Here is a 27,375-nt window from a genome sequence, read left to right as displayed (position 1 = left end):
ATCTTAATTTACAAGCTTAAAATTCTCCTGGCAATATTCAAAATGACTAAAGTGGGCAAGAGAGGTTCCTGCCTGCTTATATCACTTGGCTGTGGCTAACCACTGATTTTCAGCGGCTCTTAACCAGTTAGCGCTGCTGAATATTTGTGGTTAGCGCTTGCACTGAAGCCGGCTAACTTATGGGCATTTCAGGGGGGGGGGGGCGGAGTTGGCACTTATGTGCTTAAGTGCCGATAACTGTTTAAATTGGGCCGCATAAATATCAGTCCTATTATTAAGCAGTTCAGCGAGCCTGCCATGAGTGGGAAAGTGCGGGGTACAAATGTAACTAAAATAAAAATAAATAAATTCAGCAAAGCTGAATATTGCAAATAATGACATAAGCTTTAGTGGCCAACCTAAAATTGGATATTCAATGCCGGTGCCTGGACATGGCCCAGCATTGAATATCTGGGAATACATCTGGCAGTGGACATAAAAATACTGAATATTGGCCAGTATGCTTATAAATTTAGACCCGCTATTCATTTGCCTAAATTTATGATCCCAATTTGAGCCAACTGCTGAAAATCAGTGCTAAACCTCTAACTTTTTAGGAGCTTTTTCCCCACCCTAAATCCGCCCCTGTTGCCACCTACTTGTTATGCTTTAAATTTAGGAGTTTATTGAAATGTTGTGTATTAGGGAGCCCTTTTACTAAAGGGTGTTGAGCCCTAACGTGCTTAGTGCATAGGAAAGCATTGCAGTAATTTGCCATTTCCCATGTGTCAAGTGTTCATTCTTTATTCTTCAAAAATATTTGTTCACAGAGTGTATGCCGTGGGCGGGGAATAGGCGTGGAAGCATTATTCAGGTAGCATGTTAGCCCTTGCTTCCTGAATAACACAGACTTAGGGGCCCTTTTACAAAGGCGTGTTAGACGCTGCATGTGTGCAGTGTGTGGCAAAACAAGACCGCTGCCAGGCTACCACCCAATCACAAGGAGCTGCAATGGGAATCGAACCCAGTTCCCTAGCACTAACCACTAGGCTACTCCTCCACTCCACTCCACTCAACCCCTGGTAACGGAGGGAGACACAGGGGGAACTCGGGGTTGGCCGACAGCTCGGTGGGAATTCTTCCTCCATCGGACACAAGGGCTCACATCTCCACTTGGCGTGCCTGACAATGTGTTATTTATTGACTTACCTTAATTTACCTATTATTCTTCGCATCTTACTTGTAACAATATACTGAGCTTCTTAGTCTGTTAATGATAATTGACATTACGATATATTGTAAGCCACATTGAGCCTGCAAATGGGTGGGAAAATGTGGGATACAAATACGGCAAAATAAATAAATAAATTTATCTGTGGCTTCATAGATAGTCTGTTATCTAGTGTGATGCCTAAGAGTTTAATGGATTGATTCAATGTAAAACTTTTCCCCATGTATAATCAGACCTGATGCAGTTTCCTGATTTTGTTTTGTTTTCTTATCTGGTGGCTCTGCTGCTGAAAATTGACTTCGGGATTTTTATGGGTCCCTGTAGTTTCCTTCTCTTCCCTTGGGCTTTGGCTCATTTGGAACCGGGGTTGGGATTTGCCGCCCTGAGTCTTCATTCACAGCTAGCTGGGGATTTTTCACCTGTTTTATATGCCTTCTTAGCTCACTTAGACCAGACAGTGCAGTGACAGTGCTTAGGTGTGAGCCAAGCATGATTAGAACTCCTTCTGGATTCCTGCAATCATGGGCACCAAATCTGGTAAATCGATGTCCCTCCTGGACAATGAGTGACTCCCTCCTCTTCCCCCAAAACTACAAACGCTACCTCCACAGCATCCATAGCCCTGGGAAACCAGAGAAGCAGAATATCTGAATTGGGAATAGAGTCCTGATCCTCCATATGGAAGTACAGAGCACTGGGCCATCCCCATTCCAGCAGATAAAAGGTTGAGTGCCAGGAAAGTAGATATAGTGGTGAAAGAGAAAAACAACAGAACACCATTGATTTATAGAGGTGTCAGTCCCAAGTGACTACGCAGTGAATTGTGTAGAGAGAGGAAAGATCTTAAAGTATCAAGAAATGTAGTCCAAGACCAAGAAAATGTGGCAGAAGGATAGGGAAATATTTCTCATTGTTTTGGTTGCCACAGGCATCATCATTAAAAAGAATTTCCAAGCACACCTTGATAAATTGCATATACAAGTAACATCATCTGAACTCCAGAAGGAAGGTCTGTTTGGCACAATTCAAGTATTTCGGTGAGCATTAGTAGTAAATTTGAGAGACTGAGATCATACGCCACATGCTCAGGCTTATGAGTGAGCTTCATTCCTGTCATAATACATGCGAAACTAACCCATTTGGAGAAATTGAACTCCCCTCCCCCAAGAACAGAGCTTTGGGCCAGCACTGGAATTTTGTTAAGGCCTTTGATTTATCAGCTATTCATGTACTAGTATATTCCTTCATACATGCCATCTTTATTAGATTAAAAGACTGCCCAAAATATAAGATGGCCCTCTTATACTCAGGCCAATACAGAAAAAAATAAGAGTTGCCCGGTTTCAGGAGGGAGACCCTTAGGGCAGTCCTGGTTTTGAACTTGATCTCCAAAGCAGTATGGTATTTGTAATATCTAATTCTCCCCATTGAGATATTTACTACAAGCCCCATAATGCGTCAGGAAAGGGTTGTCAGAAAACCAGGACTGGCCCAAAATCTCCCTCCTAGAATTGGTAGTTCTGGGAAACTAATGTGCTGCTGCTGTTTCTTACTCTGCAGGTCTCTAGTGGATAAGACAAGATAGTTTTGAAGGAAATACAGTATGTATATTTGGACCAATAGATTGATATCCAAAAATTATATCCATTAAGTAGTAAATGCCTAAAGTATTTCAGTTTTGTTATTTTAATTCCCATAAAGTTTGGATCTGGTCTCTTACTTTTTGTAACCCGCCTTGAACTGACAAGGTATATGGCGGACTATAAGACATATAACATAACATAACTGTCTAATTGAATGTATTCTCATTTTTAGTAGAGAACTACATAAGAACATTAGAAAAGCCATGCCTGGTCAGATCAATGTGGCATTGAGCCCAGTATCCTGTCTATGAGAGTGGCCATTGGAGGGGGGGGGGGGAGAGCGGTCCTCTTAATTCTCTGTTGCAATTCTTGATGTCCAGTTGGCTAACTATTGCTATTGAACATGCTCTTCAGAAGCTTGTTCAACCTTTTTATTTATTTATTTATTTTTAATTCTGTTCTTTTAGACGACCACATTGTCTGGTCACTAATTCCACAGTATTCTTGTACATTTACTGAAAAACTACTTCTTAAATATGTTGTAGATCTACAGCCAGTTAGGATCAGTGGACCCTTGATGAATCTAGTACTACATAAAAGAGTAAATAATTGTTCCCTTTTTACAAATTCCACAGCACTCATGATTATATAAACTTCTACTATATCCCCTTTTAGTCTTCTCATGTAGACATATCCTGTTTAGTCTTTCTTCGTGGGTACGCTATTAAATCCTCATCCTCATCTTTGTTCCATTCTGTGTACCTTTTCTAGTTCTAGTTTGAGATGTGAGAACCAGAACTCAAGGTGAGGTTTCATCGGGGACTGATAGGCATCATTATTGTATTCCCAATTTGTTTCTGGCTACTGCTGCACACTGATTTAATAACAGTGTATTATCTATAGTGACACTAAAGAAAGGTTACCAAATGCCTCTGATTTTTGGGGACTACCCATGAATTTGGAAGCTTACTCCAAAAGTCTTTTCTAACTGCCAGATCCCTACCTATTAGAAATGATGTGGTCAATAGATGCTGCAGGGGGTGGGAACTCTTGGCCTCTCCCATTCTCCCAGGAACAATGTAGCCAATTCATGCCAAAGAGGATGAGGATCTTCTCCACAGAAAGTATGTAGCTGTCTATTCTATGTCACCATGGGAGAAGACCTCCTCCCTCCCACCGACCCACCCACCCACTTCTAGAGGAGTTGACGTTCAGTGGCTCCTGCAGGAGGCCATCAGAGAATCCCTGTCTTTACAGCAGTGACTGAGACAAATTGCCTCAGAAGCTGTGAAGAAGCCTTTGACTTACGGCAGCTTTTTTGCCTCCCATGGCTGATTGGTTCTGGTAACCAAAATGAGCCAATCACCTGCTGGAGATGGGAAAGCAGTAATTGGAACTTTCATCCCAGTTCCTACTATTGTAACAGAGGTGAGAACAATGGTCACAGACAAGTTAGGAAAAGGAAGAGGTGTTCAGGTCAGAGAGCCGAGGAAGGGGACCGGGGTGAGAGAGCAAGAAAAGAGCAGAAGAATGGAGAGGAGGTGAGAAGCAGTGGCGTAGCAAGGAGGGCTGCCACCCGGGGCGGTTCGCCGTTGCACCTCCCCCGGGTGCAGCACGAAGACACCCCCCTCAGCGCATCAACACCCCCCCCCCCCGCCGACCCAGTGCCTACCCTCCTCAGCTCCCTCCAACCAGCTGAGCACCCTACCTTTAAAGAAATTTCGGAAGCCGTAGAGAGGCGAGGCGCAGCGCCTCGCGCCTGCAAGTAAAAGAAGTGTGTATTGTCATCAGGCCTTCCCTCACGCAGTCTGTCCCGCCCTTGCGGAAATAGGAAGTTGCGTCAGCGGAGGGTGGGACAGACAGCGTGAGGGAAGGCCCAATGACGATCCACGCTTCTTTTACTTGCAGGCGCGAGGCGCTGCGCCTCGCCTCTCCACTGCTTCCGAAATTTCTTTAAAGGTAGGGTGCTCGGCTGGTTGGAGGGAGCTGAGGAGGGTAGGCTCTGGGTCAGGGGGGGATGTCATCGTGCTGCACCCGGGGGGGGAGCTGGTAGGGAGCAGCACCCCCCCCCCCAATGAGTTGACACCCGGGGCAGACTGCCCCCCCCCCTTGCTACGCCACTGGTGAGAAGGTTAGAACTAGGAGGAGAAAGCAAGGGGAGAGGAGATCAGTGATAGAGGAAGAGAAGGGGAAATGAGAAAGGGTTAGAGAAAGGAAAAGCAAGAGGAAGATACAGGTATAAGAAGGTGAGATTGAGAGCAAGGGGAAGGGAAAGAGTTGATAGCAAGGGTTGAGAGAGCAAGGGGAAGGGTAAGTAGGGGATAAGACAATAAAGGGGAAGAGCTATAAGAGCCGGGACTGAGAGAGGTTTAAGCAAGGAAAGTAGGGAGAGTGGTGTAAGACAAAGTAGAGTGATGACAGATTAAGGGGTGGGGTAGGAAGAGAGAGAGAGAAAGGAGTGAAATGGGGTGAAGCAGCAAAGAGGAAGGAGTGAAAAAGGGAAAGTGAAACAAAGGAAGAGGGTGAGGAAAATTGGAACAGGAGAGAGAGTAAGGGAAACGGGAGGGGTGACAGAAGTAAAAGAAGTGGAGGTGGGTAAGAAATCTATCTGGTACAGGTCCCCATATTTCTTTACTACACCAGACCTCGCTCCAGCCTAAATATGGCTCCAGTGCCACTGCTGTCTCCACCCTACCCTATGCTTGTTTCCCATAGAAAGAAAAGAAAATGGACATCAAAGAGAGAGAGAGAGGGAGATGAGTCAGGAAGAGAAATGTGGAACAGAGAATTTAAGAGAGAGAGAGAGAGAAGCAGAGCTGAAAAAAAGCCAGAGACACCAAAGGTTAAGAAACCTTTTCTTTTTCTATTTTCTGAAAAAGAATGTTGATGAACTAATCAAGTACAAAGAATCTTGGGATCCAGTTCAAAGCAATATGGCAGAGAGGATTTATTTTTTGGAAATGCTGAATTTGATTTGTTGATATGGCTTTTTCTACCATCTGTTTCCCTGCTTTGCAGGATATATCCTAGATAATTAAGATTGTGTAGCACTATTATTTTGGCAAGAAAAGGCAAAGTAAGTTTCATGGTGTTAGATAGTTTCATAATTTGATTAAAAAAAAAAACCTTTTCCTAGAGAAGTCTTTTCTGCATTTACATTATACTGCTTAATCTCCTTTTCCCCCTCTCATCAGTTACAGAGGTGGGTGTCTCAAACTTGCTTAGCACAAGTCTGGTAAACATACTTGTAAAGTCCAATTCCTGAATGATAACTCTAAAATGGAACCCTGCTTTGTGTACATCTAAAGGTAATATTATAAAGGATTTTTCACATATAAACCTTGTGTGACAGCATGGCTATTGGCTGGCTGCAGGACCTGACATATATGTGGCAGACTTGCACACAAGTTGCAGGTAAAAGTCAAAAGTACTTTATGTACACAAAACAGGCTGTAGCCAGCTCTGTTACCTTGCAGGTTTAGTCCTTTTGAGTAGAGTCTCTCTCTCTCTCTCTCTCTCTCTCTCTCTCTCTCTCTCTCTCTCTCTCAATACTCTTCATGGGGCTGGTTCTTAGCCAGGCCAAAACACTCTGGCAACTAATGTCACTTTAGGTTCCTTCTGGACACACATCAAATTCTTTTACTTTAGGAATACACTGCAAGGTTCTCTCCTACCTCTGCAGTCTTCTGTCCATGTATCTAACTCTTGGAGGCAAACTTGACTGTTTACAGGAAACACTTATCTCTGGCTAATTCTCTTTCCTGGCATTCCCCTCAGGTATTGTAGCCTCAGTTGCCACTCCCTTAGAGACCTCTTTACTGGGGGGGGGGGGGGGGGGGGCTCCCTGATCTGTTCTACCTCAGGACATTTAACCACCTCTCTGCCTGAGCGCTGCCTCTCTTTCTCAGCAGGTATAACTTCACCTACCCTAAAGTAGTTCAGTCTCAGTGAGGGAGTGATCCTATGGAAACCCAGCCTCCTATCACCCACTCCCTCACACCCTGTTTTATGCACTAAAAGGCCTCCTATAAAACTGTCCCAAGGGTTAGACATATACAAGTGTACATGATGACAAGAAGGCGTGGACTTGTACACATCTTTTGTGTAGGCATCTTTGGGATGTAGTGTGAGTAGAGTGCAGTAGAGTCATGAGGCATGTAGGTTATAAAATATACACCATGACCTACACACATACTTCAGCAATGTGCATTTATACCAGTTCATGAGCAGGTGTAAGGGTGCCACAGCCGGAGAACTCCTTAGTAGGGAGAACACCAGGGGGAACCCTTGGTCCAAGCTGTGTTCAATCTTTTGTAATAACACCTTTCCCTTAGAGGTGAGCCCTTCAGTACTCAGAAACTGCCAGGACTTAAGGAATGAGTCCAAAGGTGTTGATATGGAGAAGCATTGGTTACCAGTTGCCAGATAATAGGAGGCTGGATAAGTAAAAGGACAAATGCCAGGAATGTGGTCTCCAATCCATGCAGCAGCTGGGCCTGATCCTGCTTAGCTTCTGAGATAAGATGGGCTCTGGGTGGAATAGCTATAGGCTAAGGCACATCAGTAACAGAAGACAAAAAGAAGTGGCAGTACTTAGGGGCCATTTTACTAAGCCTCATAGGTGCATACGCGCGTCCTACATGCGTCAATTTGGAGTTACCACCCGGCTACCGCATGGCCTGGACAGTAGTTTCTTTTTATATGTGCATCTCCTGTGTGCATGGCGGAAACCAGGTGTAATCGTCATTCTATGTGCATAGACGATTACCGCGTGAGACCTTACCACTAAGTCAATGGGTGCCAGTAAGGTCTCAGACCCAAAATGGACGCTCGCCAATTTTTATTTTGCCTTTTTTACAGATGCGCTGAAAAATGAAGCTGTGCGTGCCCAAAACACGCGCTTACACTAGCGCAGCCCATTTTTCAGTGCACCTTAGTAAAAGGACCCTTTAGAAATAGACCTATTAAGGGGCAAACAGAATGACAGTTTGGGGATTTAAATAGTTTCATGGAGACAATCAGAATAAATCTCATTATCAGGAAGTGACTTGCATTGGCTTAAAAGGGCAGGTTGGACATAGTCCCCTTCTTAAGTAAGGAGAGCAACTTGGGGGGGGGGTAAGTACGTGATAGTATCCTTCCCTCTATGGTGTACCACAGGACCCTTTGAACCAGGTTTGGAATGCTACTGGTCATGAAATTGATGCAGAAGGTAGTTCACAATGATATCAGAGACAGACCCACATGACCCTTCCTCAGGATCTAACTCAGGGCCACAGACTTTCCAGGGAACAAAATATTGTACCTTCTCTATAAGTACCAGGAAGCACTGACCACTAGGATACTCCAAGGACCTGTTTGCTGCTCTAATAGGACTGGCCATAACATCTGAAGCTGTCATATAGGCTGGTTTGTACTGTTTCTCTCACATCTTTGGGGGGGGGAGGGAGTCAGTGACCACTGGGGGCATAAGGGGGGGTCATGCCTTAATCCCTCCAGTGGTCACCTCGTCATTTAGAGCAATTTGTTTGTGACTTGAGCATGATTGAACCAGGTCTAGACCAAAACATCTAACTTTTAGCCCTGGACGTTTTTACTTTGTTCCATTATGGCAGTAAAACTTTCAAGTTTTAAGATCACCCAAATCCTGCTCCCAACACGCCCCCTTGTGATTTGGATGCACTGCAGAGGAAAACATCTGAAATTTGAGTTTTGATAATTGTGTTATGGACGTTTTTTAGATGAAACCTAGAAATGCTACTTTATGCTATTTTTCAGTTTATTTATTGCCATTATACCACTGTTATCCCAGACTGGAGCAGAGGTATATACACATAATAAAACCACATCAATCACAAACATACACATAACAAAAATCAGACTCATCACAGCACTGTGTCCCCATTATACTAAAAACGTTTTCTCTTTTGAAAATGAGCCCCAATGTTTGCTGGTATCCTATGTAGGTAGAAGATATGTTCCACAGGGTGTAGCTAATGTGGTGATTAGGGAAGTTTTGGCAAAGGTACAAAGTGAACTATTTTACTAAATCTATCCACCTTGACAGGTTATGCCACCCTACCAGCAGAAGGAGGCAGTGAGGCTGAATGTTCCAGTGACATCACTGGTAAAAGGAGTGGTACAGCCTTGAAGTTGTCAGTATTTCTCTGCTTCAGCAAATATGCAGATTGGACTGGTGCAATAGGATTCTTCAGGAGGCCCAACTCCCTGGGACACAGTCTACAGCCTGTGGCCCACTGTTTGTCTCTTGGCTAGGTATCAACTATCAGGGATTGGTTTATGGACCCTTGCCCTAATTGAGCTTGAAGGGGTTTTGTGCCCTCACAGACCTGAGCCTTAGCCCATGGGCTTGGCACAGCTAACCCAAGACAGCTCCTGTGTGGGGCCTCTGGTAGCAGAAGTGAGAGATTTTGTACCCCCTCCCCCATCTGTGGGCCTTTGCACCACAAAAATCTAAATCCATCAGTGCTCTACTATTAGGTTTTCAATTTAATATTCAAATTATTTTTAGAACTGAGTAAGGGACCGTGTGCTATTTTCCTACAATTCGACCTCTCTAGTGCATTCAGTCTGGTGGGTTGGCAGATTTTGACCAGCATATGTCATCAATTTGGAATCCAAATCTTGGATTATCTTGGCTGCAAGATATTCTAATTAATAGATGTTATATGGTTAAGAAAGGCGGTGTCTTGTCTGATAAATGGAAGGCATTAAGCGGTGTCCTTCACGGATCTCCGGGTATGTCACTAGATAATTCTAAATGTATGCATTTAATTTATGTGGATGGTATTACCATTTTCATACCATGAGGATAGAAACTCTAACTCGTATACAGCTGTATATATCATTAATAGATTCTTGGATTTAAACCTGAAACTAAATAAAGAGAAAACAAAAGTTTCTTTGGATAGGTTCCAGTGAAGAAAAGAAATATCTGCCTTATTTTTCAAGTGATGGAAATAGGTTTTCATTAGATCTACAGTCAAAAATACTAGGGGTTAAATTGGATAGCCTATTAACAATGCAACAACATGCAGCAACAATTTTGAATAAAATCTATATTGTCATTAGAAAGCTCAGAGCCATCAAAAAATATTTTTCTGCTGAAACATTTAGAGTGTTTGCTCAGTTGCTTGTATTAACCAGATTTTTCTATTGCAATTTGGTCTTAATTGGATGCTATAAAAAAAATAATTATAGTGATTGCTATCTAAAATTACATTGGCTGCCAATTAAGAAGCATATCCAATTCAAGGTGTGTATAATGGTACACAAAATTTTATCTGGTGATGCTCCTTATATGATGGATTTAGTTGCCTTGTTACACAGATCCAATATACGTAATCAATTTTTCCTGCAATTTCCAACTGCTACTATCCTAAAATCAGTTGAACACTTTTCCTTATCACTTTGTTACCAAATGGCTTCAATATGGAATTTGTTGCCTTGGTTTTTGCGTTGCTGTCAACATTATGCATCATTTAAGAAAAATTTGAAAACTTTGTTATTTTTACAGAGGAAGCTTCACGGTTTTTTGGATCTGGAATATAAGGGTTTTGGGGAGGTTGTTTTGTTTTGTTATTGTTATTCCCTGATTTTTTTGGATCTGGTCTGTTTGTTATTTGTAATCCTCCTCAAACTGAACAGGTGTTTGGCGAACTATAAGACATATCTCAATAAGAACAAGAATTCTCATATATCAAACTGTTTTTATTCTAACTATAATTCACTTTAGCATTGAAGGAAAAAAAAAAGACTTCAGAAGCTCCATGGCTTATTGGCTCTAAATGCAGCTGGAACTTAGTCCTGATGCTGAGCTGCCTCACCATTAGTCAGAAAAACCTCCATGCTATTTAAATATTTTCAAACTTGAAAATCTTTAAACTCTATAAATATCAAGGAATGCAACTTAACTGTCCACTGCTGACTGCTCAATTGAGCACGACTGTTTCACGACCTGCGTCTTTGGGAACTGGGCAGTTTCCTCCTTTTTATTTCATTGCTGAACCCTGAACATAGAAAAGTTTTAGTTAACTTCACAGTTTGTAGTTAATATGGTTCCCCCAAAAAACAATCACATCCTTGGAATATCCAAAAGGAAAAATTCTTTACCTTTTTAAGCTTCATATTGATTCGACCAAAGCACTCCTAAAAACTAAACAAAATGGTGCCCACTATTTGTAAAAGATGCTGTCATTCACAACCGCCAATCAAAACTGTGGTAGAATCTTATTAGATACTGCTTGTAATCTGAAAAAAAAAATTAAAGGAAAACTTTCCATTCTACTCCTATATATTTCATCCCTTAGGACCCTGTTTACTAAGGTGTGTTAGTGTTTTTAGTGTGCCTACACTTAGCACACGCACTAACCATATAGGCGCCTATAGGGATATTGTAGGCACGTACATGGTTAACACGCATACATTGTTAATGCACGTTAAAAACGTTATCATGCCTATAATGCTGCTTAGTAAACAGGACCCTTAGGAACTAAACATAGCGGGAGAAAACCATCAGGTCTCTGTGATTTCTCTTGTTTAGTTGGAGGATAGTAGGTAATAGTTCAATTTGAATATGTAAATTCTTTAGTAGCCCATGGAAATTGACCCCCTGCAGGCACACTGGGAAACTGAATTTCTTTGTTTTAGAAATCTGAAGGAAAAGTTTAGTTGAGACAGTTGCCTGGAAGATGGCAATTTGTAGTACAGTCAGAATCCAGACTGTACTACACTGCCTTATAACTTTAGGCCTTTCTAAGAATTTACTTCCACTATTGTATTTTATTTTTATTACTTATTTAGTTAGTTAGTTAGTTAGTTAGTTAGTTGTGTTGTTTAAATTTAGATTTTTATTTTGTTTTCATTACACAGAACTGAGAACGGTTCTTAAAAAATCAAACCCAACAATAGGAATAACAGCCCATACATCACATAGTTAAATCTATCAAATACTTGACCCCTGTGATCCAGTACTTTTTAAAAGGGTTACAATACTCTACCCTGTCCCTAGTCCTTAGTGAACCACATGATCTGGTGCAGGAGGTAATAGTTCTGGGGCCACTTGATAACAGTGATCATAATAAGATCAGATTTGATATCCGCAGAAAATCCAATACGTTAGCATTTAACTTTCAAAAAAGGAGACTATGATAAAATGAGAAGAATGATGAAAAAATAACTTAGAGAAGCAGCTACGAAGGTCAAAAATTTACAACAAGTGTGGACGCTGTTCAAAAATACAGTCCTGGAAGCCCAGGCAAAATATATTCCATGTATTAAAAAAAGAGGAAGGAAGACCAAACGACAGCTGGAACGGTTAAAAAGTGAGGTGACAGAAGCTATTAGAGCTAAAAGAAATCCTTCAGAAAATGGAGGAAGGATCTGACTGAAAATAATAAGAAACAGCATAAGGAATGGCAAGTCAAATGCAAAGCGCTGATAAGGAAGACAAGGAGAGACTTTGAAAAAAAGATTGCGTGGGAGGCAAAAACACATAGTAAAAACATTTTTAGGTATATTAGAAGTAAGAAGCCACCAACAGAATCAGTTGGACCGCTAGATAACCGAGGGGTAAAAGGGGCACTAAGGGAAGACAAAGTCATAGTGGAGAGATTAAATTAATTCTTCCCTATCATCAAGCCGATCAATCCATAGACTGGTGGGTTATATCCATCTACCAGCAGGTGGAGATAGAGAGCAATCTTTTGCCTCCCTATATGTGGTCATGTGCTGCCGGAAATTCCCCAGTATGTTCTCTATCTCAGCAGGTGTGTGGTCACACAGCAGCAGCTCTGGCTAGGTCTCCAAGCCTAATTGTTTAGATTTTGTTGAGTACCTGGGGTTGAGGGCTCCTCGTGAGCAAGTGCAAACCTGGTGGTGCCAGGTCCCTCCTTTTCTCCCCCCTCCCGCTGGCTCCGCTAAAAAAAAAAAAAAATTTTTTTTAAACGTTCAAAAAGGACGTCCATTTGCAGCTGCTCACTGGAACAAGTCGTCGCTGCTCGGAACAAGAAGCAGGTAATTTTTACCTTTTACTAGCGGGCAGGGGGGTTCCCCGAACGGTCTCCATGTGGCTATGGCCTCGGATGTCAAGGGCACGAAAAGACGATCCCCGGAACGTACTCGCGCGCCTAGCGGGGAAGCGGGGGGATCGAAGGTAGAGCCGCCCTTTTGGGGCGCCCTTTCGGAACCAGGAGAGTTCACCGGTTTTTCCTCCGGCGCGGCGGCCTTTCCCGCCTTAGGCACCCATCCCCCGCTGGCTACCCTCCCGGTCGTGACCGGCCACGCGGCTCGGTCGGCTTCTTCTTGGGCCGCCCTCGAGATGGGAGACGTTAACAGCTTGGTCGCCCTTGAATCAGGCGACAGTAAGAAGTCGGCGAAATTAAAACGCTCTTCTTCCCGCGCGGCTCCTTCTCGGAGTTTCGCGCCAGATGCCATTTTGGACGCACAACATGCCTCTCCCCCGCTACTGGGAGCGCAGATGGAGGGCGCCTCTAGGGCCGCGGCACAGGCTGCTGAAATGCACAGACTGGGGGGTTTCTCCCCTGAGTTCATTTTGCTGCTGCATCAGGCCTTTCTTATGCAGAACACTGCCCCTGCCCACATCTCTGATCGGGGCGACGAGGCCTCTATGCTTAAGTGCCCTCGGGTGGATCTTCCACCCTCGGGGGACTCGGTCTCCTCTGATGTGGATGACGGCAGCGTGTCTGAGTTCTCCCAGAGATCCTTAGCGGAATTGATGGAAGAGACTGATCCTCGCTCGGATGGAGCGGACGACCCCTCTGCAGCGCAGCTTTTTCGCTCAGAGGATTTGCCCAACCTGCTTGTGCAGGCCATGAGCATTTTCAAGATTGCCTCTCCGGAGGAAGGCTCTCTCTCAGCCTCTACTGGATCCGCCATTATGCTGGGAACGAAGTGCCCGCCTAGAACCTTCCACGTTCATGAAGCCATGCAGACCTTAATTTCAGCGCAATGGGATGCCCCTGAGGCGAGCCTGAAAGTAGCCAGGGCTATGTCCCGTCTGTACCCCTTTCCTGAGGAGGAACGGGAAGCCTTTGTCTGGCCCACGGTAGATTCCTTAATCGCTGCCAGTGGAAGGTGGCACTGCCATGAAGGACGCCCAAGACAGGAAAATGGAGGCGGCCTTAAAGTCGTCCTTTGAGGCGGCCGCTCTGAATTTGCAAGCCTCGGTTTGCGGCTCCTACGTGGCTAGGGCGTGCCTGACTGTTTTGCAGTGGGCTTCCCCCTTGGACCCTTCCTGGAGGGCGGAATGGCCGACCCTGGAGTCGGGTCTGGCCTACTTGGCAGACTTGCTGTATGATGTTTTGAGAGCCTCGGCCAAGGGCATGGCTCAGACAGTCTCTGTGCGGCAGTGGCTCTGGCTGAAGCACTGGTCTGCTGACCATGCTTCTAAATCTCGCCTAGCCAAGTTGCCTTTTAAAGGCAAGCTGCTCTTTGGGGACGAGCTGGACAAGATCGTGACGGAGCTCGGCACATCCAAGGGCAAGAGGTTGTCGGAGGTCAGGACTCGGGCCGGCAGTGCCCGTCCTGGTTCTTCTAAGGGCCGATTCCAGGAAGCCCGTTGGTATCGCCCGGGCAAGTCGGCCTCCTCTGCCTCCGCTTCCTTCAAACGGAACTTCTCCCCCAAGCAGCATTCCTTTGGTAGGGACTGCTGTCCCGGAGGCTCATCCTCCGGCCCGCCCCCAGGGTCGCGTACCCAATGACGGGGAGCTGGTCCATGGCCCAGCGCAGATAGGAGGAAGGTTGTCCTCGTTTCTGGGCGAGTGGACCAGGGTAACTTCAGACGCTTGGGTTCTGGAAGTCATCAGAGACGGACGGCTACAAGCTAGAGTTCTGCCGACCCCTATGAGAAGGGTTTGTAAACTCTCCCTGCAAGTCTCAGGTCAAAGCAGCTGCCGTGCAGCAGACTTTGAGCAACCTGATCCGCCTGGGCGCGGTGGTCCCAGTGCCAGTAGATCAGCTTGGCAAGGGGCGCTACTCCATTTACTTTGTGGTGCCAAAGAAAGAAGGATCTGCTCGGCCTATTCTCGACCTCAAGGGAGTCAATCAGGCCTTGAAAGTTCGGCACTTCCGGATGGAGACCCTCCGCTCCTTAATAGCTGCGGTGAAAAAGGGATAATTCCTGGCCTCCCTGGACATCAAGGAAGCTTACCTACATATTCCCATCTGGCCGCCTCATCAGCGTTTTCTGTGCTTTGCAGTGCTGGGCCGACACTTCCAGTTCAGAGCCTTCCCGTTCGGGCTGGCTACGGCTCCGCGGACCTTCTCCAAAGTAATGGTGGTCATCGCGGCCTTCCTCCGCAAGGAGGGAGTGTAAGTCCATCCCTATCTGGATGACTGGCTGATCCGAGCCCCTTCCTATGCGGAGTGCGGGAGAGCTACAGACAGGGTCATTGCTCTTCTGAGCTCCCTGGGATGGATCATCAACTAGGAGAAAAGCCAGCTGCGCCCGACTGAGTCCCTGGAGTATCTGGGGGTTCGATTCGATGCCCAAGTGGGCAGAGTGTTCCTGCCGGAAACCGGAGCGTCAAGCTTCAGACTAGCCTCCTCTACTCTTTGAGCTTGGGACTATGTGCAGCTGTTGGGCTCCATGACGGCCACGATGAAGGTAATGCCCTGGGCCAGGGCTCATATGAGACCACTACAGCACTCTCTTCTGCGGCGGTGGACTCCAGTCTCGGAGGATTACACCGTACGCCTTCCTTTGGATCCAGCGGTGTGAAAGGCGCTGAGCTGGTGGCTGAGGCCAGGCAAGCTGTCCGCAGGAATGCCTCTTACGACCCCGGAGTGGGTTGTCGTCACGACGGACGCCTGCTTGACGGGCTGGGGAGCCCACTGCCTGGGAAGGACAGCGCAGGGGTTCTGGTCTCCTGCAGAGACGAAATGGTCCATCAACCTCCTGGAGCTCCGAGCCATTTGGTTGGCGCTTCTAGAGTTTCTCCCGGTACCGGTGCTGAGGCCTGTACGGGTCCTGTCGGACAATGCCACGGCTGTGGCCTATATCAATCGCCAGGGAGGTACCAGGAGCGCCCCTCTAGCCAAGGAGGCCATGAAGCTATGCCTGTGGGCGGAAGCGAATCTGGAACAGCTGTCGGCGGCCCACATTGCGAGAGTCATGAATGTCAAGGCGGATTTTCTCAGTCGCCATACCTTGGATCCCGGAGAATGGCAACTGTCTGCTCGGGCGTTCTTGGACATCACGAAACGCTGGGGCCGGCCGAGCCTGGATCTGATGGCGTCCTCGGCCAATTGCCAAGTGCCGCGTTTTTTCAGCAGAGGACGGGACCCTCGATCTCTGGGAGTCGATGCTCTTCTCCAGCAGTGGCCGGCACAGGAGCTTCTCTACGTGTTCCCGCCCTGGCCCATGATGGGCAGGGTGCTAGGCCGGGTGACAAAGCATCCGGGCCGGGTGACCCTGGTGGGTCCGGATTGGCCCAGTCGTTCCTGGTATGTGGACTTAGTCAGACTCTCGGTGGACGGCCCTCTGCGGCTGCCAGCGGAGCGGGGCCTCTTACATCAGGGTCCCATGGTGATGGAGGATCCCTCCCTCTTTGGTCTTACGGCCTGGCTCTTGAGCGGAAGCGGCTGAGGAAGAAGGGCTTCTCAGACAAGGTCATCGCCACTATGCTGAGAGCGAGGAAGCGCTCTACTTCCACCACTTACGCCAGGGTTTGGCGTACTTTTGCGTCGTAGTGCGAGGTAGGCTCTGTATCGCCCTTCACTGCTCCAATATCTTCAGTGTTGGCATTCCTGCAAGAGGGGCTGGAGAAAGGCCTGTCGCTCAGTTCGCTGAAAATCCAGGTGGCAGCTCTAGCTTGCTTCAGGGGTCGTCTGAAGGGGGCTTCCCTGGCTTCACAGCCGGATGTGGTATGCTTTCTCAAAGGAGTTAATCACCTGCGCCCCCCCCCCCCCTCTGCACTCGATAGTGCCTACGTGGAATCTCAATCTGGTGCTACGGACCTTGCAGAAGCCGCCCTTCGAGCCCTTGCCAAGGGCATCGCTGAAGGACCTGACGTTGAAAGTAGTCTTCCTGGTGGCTATCACATCAGCCAGAAGAGTTTCCGAGCTCCAGGCGCTCTCGTGTAGAGAACCGTTCCTGCGATTCACTGAGGCAGGAGTATCGATTCGCCCAGTGCCTTCCTTCCTGCCCAAGATTGTTTCTCGATTCCATGTGAATCAGCAGCTTTACCTACCCTCCTTTCGTAGGGAGGATTACCCAGAGGAGTACCCTGCGCTCAAATACCTGGATGTTAGACGGGTCATCATCAGATACTTGGAAGTGACCAATGATTTCCGGAAGTCGGATCATCTGTTCGTGCTGTTCGCAGGCCCTCGTAAGGGTCTGCAGGCATCTAAGCCTACGGTGGCACGTTGGGTCAAGGCGACGATCGCATCAGCTTATGTGGCGGCAGGGAAGATTCCGCCTATTCAGCTGAAGGCACACTCTACTACAGCACAAGCAGCCTCGATGGCGGAGTCCAGATCTGTCTCCTTGGGAGAGATTTGCAGAGCGGCTACTTGGTCGTCGGCTCATACCTTCTCACGACATTACCGCTTGGATGTGGCTGCTCAGGTCGAGGCCCAGTTTGGGGCTTCAGTTTTGCGTTCAGGGATTTCCATGTCCTGCCCTGGGTGAGTACTGCTTCAGTACATCCCACTAGTCTATGGATTGATCGGCTTGATGATAGGGAAGGTAAAATTATGTATCATACCTGATAATTTTCTTTCCCTTAATCATAGCCGATCAATCCATAGCCCCTCCCAGATATCTGTATTGTTTGTGTTCTGGTTATATTTCAGGTTCAAGTTCAGTCTTCATTTCCTGTTCACGAGGACTTTGTGTTCAAGTTGAAGTCTCTTCGAGTTGAGACAATTTTGTATTACAGTGAGCTGCTGCTTCCTCTCCCCCCGTTTCGGCGGTGGCTGGATTGATAACTAAATTATGCCGGTGCTCCCTCCCGCTTCGTGCGGCTGTAGGGTAGCTTTGTATCCCTTCCGCTTCGGCAGTGTTAGGGTAAGCCAGCTCCTCCTGCGGTTGCGATAGCAGGATAAGCCAGTTCCCCCCGCGTCGGCGGGTGTGGTTTCCCGCCCACCGCCCCGGCGGTGGTGCGCTGGAATATTTCCCCTCCCCCGCTTTGGTGGTGGTGAGCTGGGCAGAGGGTCCCTTTGTGGGTGTAATTCTCTAAGTGCTGAGTCCTGTGGATGGAGCTTTGATATCGACATACTGGGGAATTTCCGGTAGCACATGACCACATATAGGGAGGCAAAAGATTGCTCTCTATCTCCACCTGCTGGTAGATGGACACAACCCACTAGTCTATGGATTGATCGGCTATGATTAAGGGAAAGAAAATTATCAGGTATGATACATAATTTTACCTTTGCTTTGGTCTTCACTGAGGAAGATTTGGGAAAGATGCCGGTGCTGGAAATAGTATTAAAAACTGACAAGTCAGAGAAACTGAAGGAAATCTCTATAAACGTGGAAGATGTAATGGTGCAAATTGACAAATTGAAGAGCAGCAAATCACCTGGAGCAGATGATATTCATCCCAGAGTACTGATAGAATTGAAAAATGAACTGGGCTTTTAGCTCCTGCCCCCATCTCCCACCAGGGATGGGAGGTATACCCCGGGGGAGAGGAGCTGTTTTTAAGGCTGGGTGGGGGGAAGAAATAAAAGATATGCAGGTCCCAGACGATATTCATTGCTGAGACTCGCATAGCTACTTTGGCCAAGTTAGGAAAGCTAGGACTGAATATTGCTGCCATCCATAAGATCATAAGAATAGCCATACTGGGTCAGACCAATGGTCCATCTAGCCAAATATCCTGTTTCCAACAGTGGCCAATCTGCATAACCACCAGCTCCTCCTCAATACCACCCCTTGTACCACTCTTGAATGACCTTTTATTTGTGGCTAGTCAGAGCAGATATTCATCAGCACTGCCCAGTTAAGTGCCACTGAATATTGGCAGTTGGACAGCCCCAAACAATTTAAGAAGGCCGGAGCCTCTATAGCCTGCTTAAATCGCTTTGAAAATTGGCTAGAGTGGTTATACCGAGAAACGATTTTATAGTAACTTGTGTATTTGAAATTTGGCCCATCATGCTTAGTGCTGAAGGCTGCTACTGCTAGCTGTAACTTTTCCCAAAGGCCTTAGCCCTTTTCTAGCAAACTTCTAAAGGGCAATTCATTTCTCCTAGCAGGGGAGAGCATAGCCTAATGTTATTTGAAAGGGTGTATCTAATTCATGTCTTAGCTTTCCGCCAGAGAAAACTCAACATACATTTTTGGCATTGACCCAAAATAAACCTGTTTCCCTATGTGCATGCTCACATAGAACTGTTAAAGGGCATAATGATGGACTGCCATGTTCTACTTGGTGCCTAACTTTGCTTATGTGGGAACATTTAGGCAATGTGATATAGATCCTAAATGAAATATATTTTGCTTGGAATATCTAAAAAGGAGGGTAACGATGATCATATTTGTATTGTATTCCTTTTCTTCTTCAAAGTGAATATGGAATGTGAAAGTCATATACTGATGATGACTTTCAGTTGAACTTGCATGCAAGGGAAATGCTTTGATGGACTCTAAGGTTAATAAAGTACTCTGACATAGTAACTTAGCTAGTTTGATTGAAAGAAGGTATCGGTGCCTTTGAGTGACCATCCGTACACACACATTTTTTTATTTCAACTGTAGATCTTTACTAGTGAAGAATGAATGTTCAAGTCTCAAAGGGGATATGACTTATAAAGCTTTCATTTTTATAAAAAGCTTTAGATGCATTGGTTTAGTCAGTGCTTTGATTCCACTGTCTGAGCTGATAAAAATATTTTCTTGGCCTTTGAGTTTCCTTCTGCTCCTTTAGCTTTCCTGCTCAGTTGGAATTCTCATCTACTGGCCTAAAGCAAAATGAGCTCCCATTATAACTCTTTTCTCAGCTATTCAGAAACAGAGAAAATGACGGCAGATAAAGACCATACTATCTACTACCCCTTCCTCTCCCAACCAGTGCAGTGACAGTCCTGCCAGGAGCAAAGAGTGCAACTCCCTGTGGAACCCAGCATGTGTATTCCCTAAGTCTGCCATTAGGTGTCACTATGGTTCAGGGACTAGGGAGTCCCTCTTCCCTAGGGCTGTAAATGCTTAAGCATTCCTTTTCCTCCCATGGAGCAAAAAGCCAAGGGGTCCTTTTTCAAAGTCGTGCTGAACAATGGCTTTTGGTAGTGTAGGCGTGGGTTTTGGGTGCGTGCCGATCCATTTTTAAGTGCACCTGTAAAAAAGAGCTCTTTTTTTTTTCCCGAAAATGGGCGTGCGGCAAAACCAAAATTGCCACGCATCCATTTTGGATCTGAGACCTTACCGCCGGCCATTGACCTAACGGTAAAGAATTTGGGCGGTAATGACCTACATGCGTCAAATGCCACTTAGTGCGCGTCTGTTACACGTGCCCAAAAATAAAAAAATATTTTTCAGATACGCGTATTGGACACAAGCCAAAAATGAAATTACCACAAGAACCACACGGTAGTCGGTAACTCCATTTTGGTGCACATGGAGGGGCATAATCGACCAGAAACGCCTATCTCCATGGGCGTTAATCTCCGAGAACGGGTCCGTGAAGGGGCGGAGTGAACCGTATTTTTAAAAAAAAATAGACGCCCATGCTTTATTCGCCAAGGTGTGAGCTGGGCGTTTTTGCTTTTCACCGATAATGGAAAATGAAATCGCCCAGCTCAAAAACGAATAAATGCAAGGCATTTGTTCGTGGGAGGGGCCAGGATTCATAGTGCACTGGTCCCCCTCACATGCCAGGACACCAACCGGGCACCCTAGGGGCACTTTTACAAAAACAAAAAAAAAGGTAAAAGAGCTCCCAGGTGCATAGCACCCTTCCCTTGGGTGTTGAGCCCCCCAAATCCCCCTCAAAACCCACTGCCCACAAGTCTACACCAGTACTATAGCCCTAAGCGGTGAAGGGGGGGCACCTACATGTGGGTACAGGGGGTTTGGGGGGGTTGGACGACTAGTAGCATTAAGCAGCACAATTGTAACAGGTAGGGGGGGGGATGGGCCTGGGTCCACCTGCCTGACGTCCACTGCACCCCCTAACAACTGTTCCAGGGACCTGCATACTGCTGCTTGGGAGGAGGGTATGACATTTGAGGGTGAAAGTAAAAAGTTGTGAAACATCATTTGTTGTGGTGGGAGGGGGTTAGTGACCACTGGGGGAGTCAGGGGAGGTCATCCCCGACTCCCTCTGGGGGTCATCTGGTCATTTAGGGCACTTTTTGGGGCCTTATTCGTCAAAAAACAGGGTCCAGGAAAAGTGCCCTAAATTCTAGCTACAAACGCATCCATTATCGGCGAAGGGCGCCCATCTCTGTTCGGGTGATAACCACGCCCCAGTTCCGCCTTCACCACGCCTCCGACACTCCCCCGTCAACTTTGTCCGCATCCGCGACGGAGTGCAGTTGAAAGCGTCCAAAGTTCGGCTTTCGATTATGCCGCTTTATTTGTTTTTGTGAGAAGAACGCCCATCTCCCGATTTAGGTCGGAACTTGGGCGTTATTCTCGTTCGATTATAAGCTGGATAGACGCTTACATGCCTTAGTAAAAGGGCCCCCAAGTTTGAGAATCAAATTGTAGTCTCAAATCCTGAGTAGATAGTATATTTGAATATAACAGGCACCACCAAAATGCTCAGTACTGAGTATTCAAAGATATTTACTAAAACATTCTGAAAGTTAAAACTATGATTTGAAATTCATCTGCATGCTTAGAAGGAGTCATAATCCTAAGTGTTAACTAGCCATTAACTATGTAGCCAGATTTGGGTTTTGCTGGCTGATATTTGTGTTTTCAGTTCTCTCTCTGTTATATTGAAATATCTTTGGGGCTCATTTTTGAAACAGAAAAATGTCCAAAAAACAGTACAAAGTGGCAGATCAATGTTCTTTTTTCACAAAAACATCCAAATTGCTACTTTTGAAACTAATTTTTAAGATATTTTTCTATGTGGTTCACCTAAATTTCAAAGGGGCATGTTGGAGGCATGTTTTGGGGTGGGACTAGGGAAGCATACAATTTAGATGTATTTCTGCGATAATGGAACATTGTAAAAATGTCTAGGGCAAAAAATAGGACATTTTTGGCTGGACCTGTTTTAATAATAACTAAGAGGCCCTTTTACTAAGCTGCGGTAAAAAGTGGCCTGCAGTAGTGTATGGGGTGTGCGCCCGGTCAGTTTTTACTGCATCTACAAAAAATGGCTTTTTTTTAATGGGACCGGAAAAGGGCCTGCGGTAAAAATGAAACCAGCGCATTCTCAAAACCGGCCTGAGCCCTTAATGCCACCCATTGATTGAGCGGTAAAGGCTCATACGCTACATGTGTAGTGACCAGTCAGCATGCACCAAATGCCAATTACCACCGGAACTGGCGCATGTAGAAGAAATAAATAATTCATCCACTCGTTATGGGTGCACGCCAAATCTGAAATTACCACAGAGAGGGCGCACTGGCCTGGCGGTTGTCTCATTTGGGTGCACACTACACACGCGTAGAGCCTACCATGGGTTAGTAAAAGGACCCATAAGTGCCAAAAAGGTGCCCAAGCTGACCAGATGACCACTGGAGGGATAAAGGCATGACACCCCCCTCCCCGTAATCCCTCAGTGGTCACTCAGAGTCCCCCTTGTAGTGACTTACAATCCAGAACTGGAAAAACTGAGAAAAATCATAAAAGACCTATGGCCACTACTCCAGGAGGATTAATTGCCGAAAGAGATATTTCCTGACCCATCAATGTTGGCATTCCAACAATTACTCAATCTGAAAAAAAAAAACTGTGAAAAGCAAGCTCCCAACAGTAGCTCAAAAAGAAGAGAATGGGACAAGTCCGTACAACATATCAGGTAAAAACACTTAACATAAGGGGATCCTACTCATGGTCTTCCTCAGATATGAAGGATGCTATGTTGGAGAGACAGGCCAGGTGTAAAAGACAAGTATCAAACCACACAGACATAAGATCAAATGCAACAAAAGCAACCCAAGGTGACATCTCTGTGTGGGAGCACTTTTCAAGACCAGAGCACTGCATCAATGATCTTATGCTCAGAATACTTAGAGGAAATTTTTAAAGCAATCCAGAATTGTAAGACGTTTGAAGTTAAAATAATGTTACTTTGCAACTAATGAGAAAGAACTTAACTAAAATGTGGGTTTCCTAACACATTATAAACCACAAAATTGTACCATTTTATTACATTCTGATCACCCATCTATTTCTCCCTCTGTTTTTCTTCCCTACCTCTATCTTTCCTCGTCAGACTGTCATTTGAATACTATTGTTTCACTTGTATATTTTGATATTGTCATGTTTTCTTCATACTGTCCTGATCCAAGGAAGGTGGTTATGGCCTCCAAAAGCTAGTTAAAAATGTAGTCCAGTAAACAGATTTCATCTTATTTTGCATTTTCATAACCTTTAAAGTGGACTTAATATGGTTACTACACTACTTTTATCTAGTGTTAAAGTAACCTTGTGCTAGAACATGGTAAGACTTGGAGTAAGGCATCCCTGTACAACGTTCTCCCCAGGATCTTTTGAATGGGTGAGCCACCTTGTTCATTTTACAAACAACCCAGCTAAGTTAACAGAAAATTTTATAATACTTTGCAGTATTCCTCTGCCCTCACCTGGTACTCCTTCATGCCACCTGACTGGCAAAAATTGGGGGTGGGGGGGGTGGGGGGGGAGAACACTTCTGTACTAGAACATGTTAAGGATTGGAGTAAGGAGCCCCAGTTCTAGAACATGGCAAGGACTGGAGTAAAGAACCCCTGTATTAGATTGTGGGAAGGACTGAAGTAGAGAAGTTTGTATTAAAGTAGCACTATAAGGACTAATATCTAGCACAGTCATTCCCAACCTGGTCCTCCGGGTACACCTAATCCCATCGGGTTTTCTGGATATCCTCAATGAATACTCATGAGTTAGATTTGCCTGCATTTGAGGCAGTGTATGCAAATGTCTCATGCATATTTATTGTGGATATCCTGAAAACCCGATGAGCCTAGGTGTGCCCTGAGGGCTAGGTTGCAAATGGCTAATGTAGCAGCATCCATGGACAAAAGTATCTTGTACCTGATTGAGAAACAAACAACTAGTATCTCTAGAATCTCAAACTTACTGGTCTTTTGTGGGCTAAATACATGTAAATGGGGGTAAAGTAGCACTGGAAATATCAAGAATGTCTTTAAGATATGTTTTAAACATATTAGAGCCTGAAATTTTAGAAACATAAGGGAGATAGGCAGAGATTTCAAGAATTGGGACTGGTCTAAATTTTTTCTAGCTTATCAGACATTAGAACTTTACATTTCACTTAAATTGTAAAGGGCACATTTTTCACAGAATCTTCATAAGTACATTAGTATTGCCATACTGGGACAGACCGAAGGTCCATCAAGCTCTACATCCTGTTTCCAACAGTTACCAATCCAGGTCACAAGTACCTGGCAAGCTCCCAAAACAGTACAATACATTAAGCAGTGGATTTTCTCCCAAGTCCATTTTAATAATGGCTTATGGATTTTTCTTTTAGGAAGCTAGCCAAACCTTTTTTAAGCCCTGCTAAGCTTACTGCTTTTACTACATTCTCTGGCAATGAATTCCAGAGTTTAATTACACATTAAGTGAAGAAATATTTTCTCCTATTCGTTTTAAATTTACTACTTTGTAGCTTCATTGCATGCCCCCTAGTCCTAGTATTTTTGGAAAGAGTAAACAATCGAATCATGTCTACCCGTTCCATTCCACTCATTATTTTATAGACCTCATTATAAGTAGAATAGCTCATCTCTAGTATTGTTTTTCCTATGTAAACCTGAATAGGGTGTTTTTCCTTATTATACGTTTATTCTCATGTCTCTCCCCTTTATTGGGGACTTGAATAGATACCAACTATGTTTTTCCTTTGGTGAACTAATGTTTTTGGAGTGTTACTTCTGTCGGAATTTTGGTTTTCTCTTGAAGTATTTGCTTGTTTTTGTAAGTTGAAATGTCAACAAAGAAAAATACATATCTGGCTTCACAGGGTATTGTTTCATCCATTATGACTGCCATAGATCTATAGCCATGTATGAAGGGGAGGGTGGAATAAAGGAGTTAGGAGACCGAACTTTGGACCACCTGTTTGGAGGGGGGGGGGCGGCGGCTAGAGAATAAGACATTAAAATCATTGGTATTTTGTTGGGGGTAGAGCTGAGGGTGGAGCTTGGGCTTCTCCAAACAAAAGGGCATATATCATATCATATATGTACTTACTGGGTTGAGCTATGTGGGAGGGCAAAGGGATATTAATGAAGGAAAGTCAATATAGTTGTAAATGAAAGCATATGCACCCTAATTCTATAAAAGTCGCCAAAACTTGTGTGCACAATTTAATTGAATAATGAACCAATTAGTGCTAATTTGATTTTTAACAAGCAATTATTGGTGCTAATTGGAATCAATTAAGATGTACACACGTATATTTAGCACGTGATCTGAGCCTAAATTTTACATGGGTCCCAAAAAAGGGGGTGCGAAAATGGGAGAGTCATGGGTGGTTCGGGGTGGATCGTGGGCGTGGTTTTAGGTTACACTTGCAATTATAGAATAAGGGGGTTCCGCACGTAAATTTAGGGGGGCATTTGTACCATATTTTCATTGGTGTAAGTTGACACACCTAAATTTACATGCAACCCTCGGGACTTAAGCACTATTCTGTAAGCCATGCCTAACTTTAGGCATGGCTTATAGAATAGTGCTTAAGTGGGGTTATTTAGTGCTGATTTTTTAGGTGTGATTTATAGAATTCACGCCATGATGATATAGCCACAGTCGAGACAAGTTCCAGTTGACCCAGAAGCCTAAAGGAGCAGGTGGAAATTGAGAAAAATATAAAACATCATGTTTCTTATATACTCATAAAAATATCTTTTTTTCCTAGTTGCTTTGCCTCCAGAGAAGACTGATGGACTTTTTTGTGGATTTGAGAAGAAAGCAGAGAAAGAAAGTGACTTGCATACAGACTCTAAGAAACAGCTAAAGTTTGAAGTAAGTTGTTTAGACTTTAAGATTAGGTGTATTTCCTGTATTCTTTATCCTTCCCTTTATTGAGGACTGGTGTATAGGTAGTACATGATTCTTTGTTTATTTCCTTTTGGTTTTTGTTTATTTTTCCTGGATACTACTTATCTTTTCAACTTCAAGTATTATTTTGAATGGAATCCTATATAATAAAAAGCACCTCCAACATTCTGAAGCTGACTCTGTGGCACTGTGGCAGTGTAGGGGTTCATAAGTCTGTAGTTCAGTGTTTCATTGGCTCTCACTGTCCCCGCCCTCACGTCGAGGAAACGGAATGCTGCATAGTTGCCAAGCAAACAAACGTGACGTCACAGGAACTAAGAACCAATCAGACAGAACGGAACTTGGAGGAGGGAAGTGGAGTGGATTGAATGTCTAACAAACAATCATATACAGGGAAGTACGAACATCAGTGGAGGCAAGTGCACAGTACGGAAGGGAAGACAAACATTTAATCACTTTGTCACTCACACACATACACACACACACAGACATCACACACACACACGCACTCAATCACTCTGTGTATCTCTCTCGTACACTGTCTGTAAAACACACTGTCACTCTCAGTCTCTCACATGGGCAACTGTATGTTGCATTCTCACAAGTAAGGAGCTCTTCTGATGTGATTGTTAAACTGATTGAAGGGCCTGAACAAGGAAAACTTTTTACCACATTGTAACACAGTTTACACAAAAAATATTGTATATAAAGAAATCTTACATATGTAAACAACAATTATATTCAGAATACAACCGTGGAAACATTAATGGCCGGAACTCATTACATTGCTAGCGCCCGTTTCATTGCGTTAAGAAACAGGCCTTTTTTACTAGTATTATATAAAATCTAACGAGAATGGATACCACAGTCACTTTTCATATCACCTAATTTCAATTCTTTAAGGGCCATGTGTATGTTTTTCCTGTAGACACAAAATGTCATTTAATTTACATTATACAATCAAAACCAGGGGAAAATATATGCTCAAACCCTAAAGAAAACAATCTGATACTGCAGTTGCATTACAATCCTCGTGTAACTGGATGGGAGAAAAAGACCTCAGAAACCTTTCCAGAGATTAATAATGAAATATCTCAGCAGATTAGGCTTAATATTTCTTTCATTGGTCATTAAAAAAACTCCCAGAGCCATTTTTATATAATCTTTCAAGTACTCAAATTCCTACACACTTTTTTTGATTAAAGTCACAAAAGAATACAAAGGAATATGCACAGCTGACAATACAGGAAAAGTGATCAACTTTTTGATGAGAGCCCATCCCCACACACCCACCGAAACTGAAAGCTACCACCATATCTTCCTACATACATTCTTAATAGCTACAATTTAAATCATGATTCCAATTCCAAACTTTTCTTATGATATA

At 44.7% G+C, this 27,375-nt stretch overlaps 1 protein-coding gene across 2 annotated transcripts in view; it reads left to right on the top strand.

Annotated features, from left to right (window-relative positions):
* The window catches only part of NKD1 (NKD inhibitor of WNT signaling pathway 1), a 221,895-nt gene that overhangs the window by 160,983 nt on the left and 33,537 nt on the right, over window positions 1-27,375 (top strand). For both annotated transcript variants that reach the window (XM_030204347.1, XM_030204346.1), the window contains exon 5: window positions 25,846-25,952. In XM_030204347.1, the coding sequence (XP_030060207.1) occupies window positions 25,846-25,952 (107 nt within the window). The remainder of the gene's footprint in view (window positions 1-25,845; window positions 25,953-27,375) is intronic.

Source organism: Microcaecilia unicolor, chromosome 5, assembly GCF_901765095.1.
Source record: "Microcaecilia unicolor chromosome 5, aMicUni1.1, whole genome shotgun sequence".
NCBI lineage: Eukaryota > Metazoa > Chordata > Amphibia > Gymnophiona > Siphonopidae > Microcaecilia > Microcaecilia unicolor.
The sequence above is the reverse complement of the archived record's forward strand: the minus strand, read 5'-3'. Positions and strand labels throughout refer to the sequence as shown.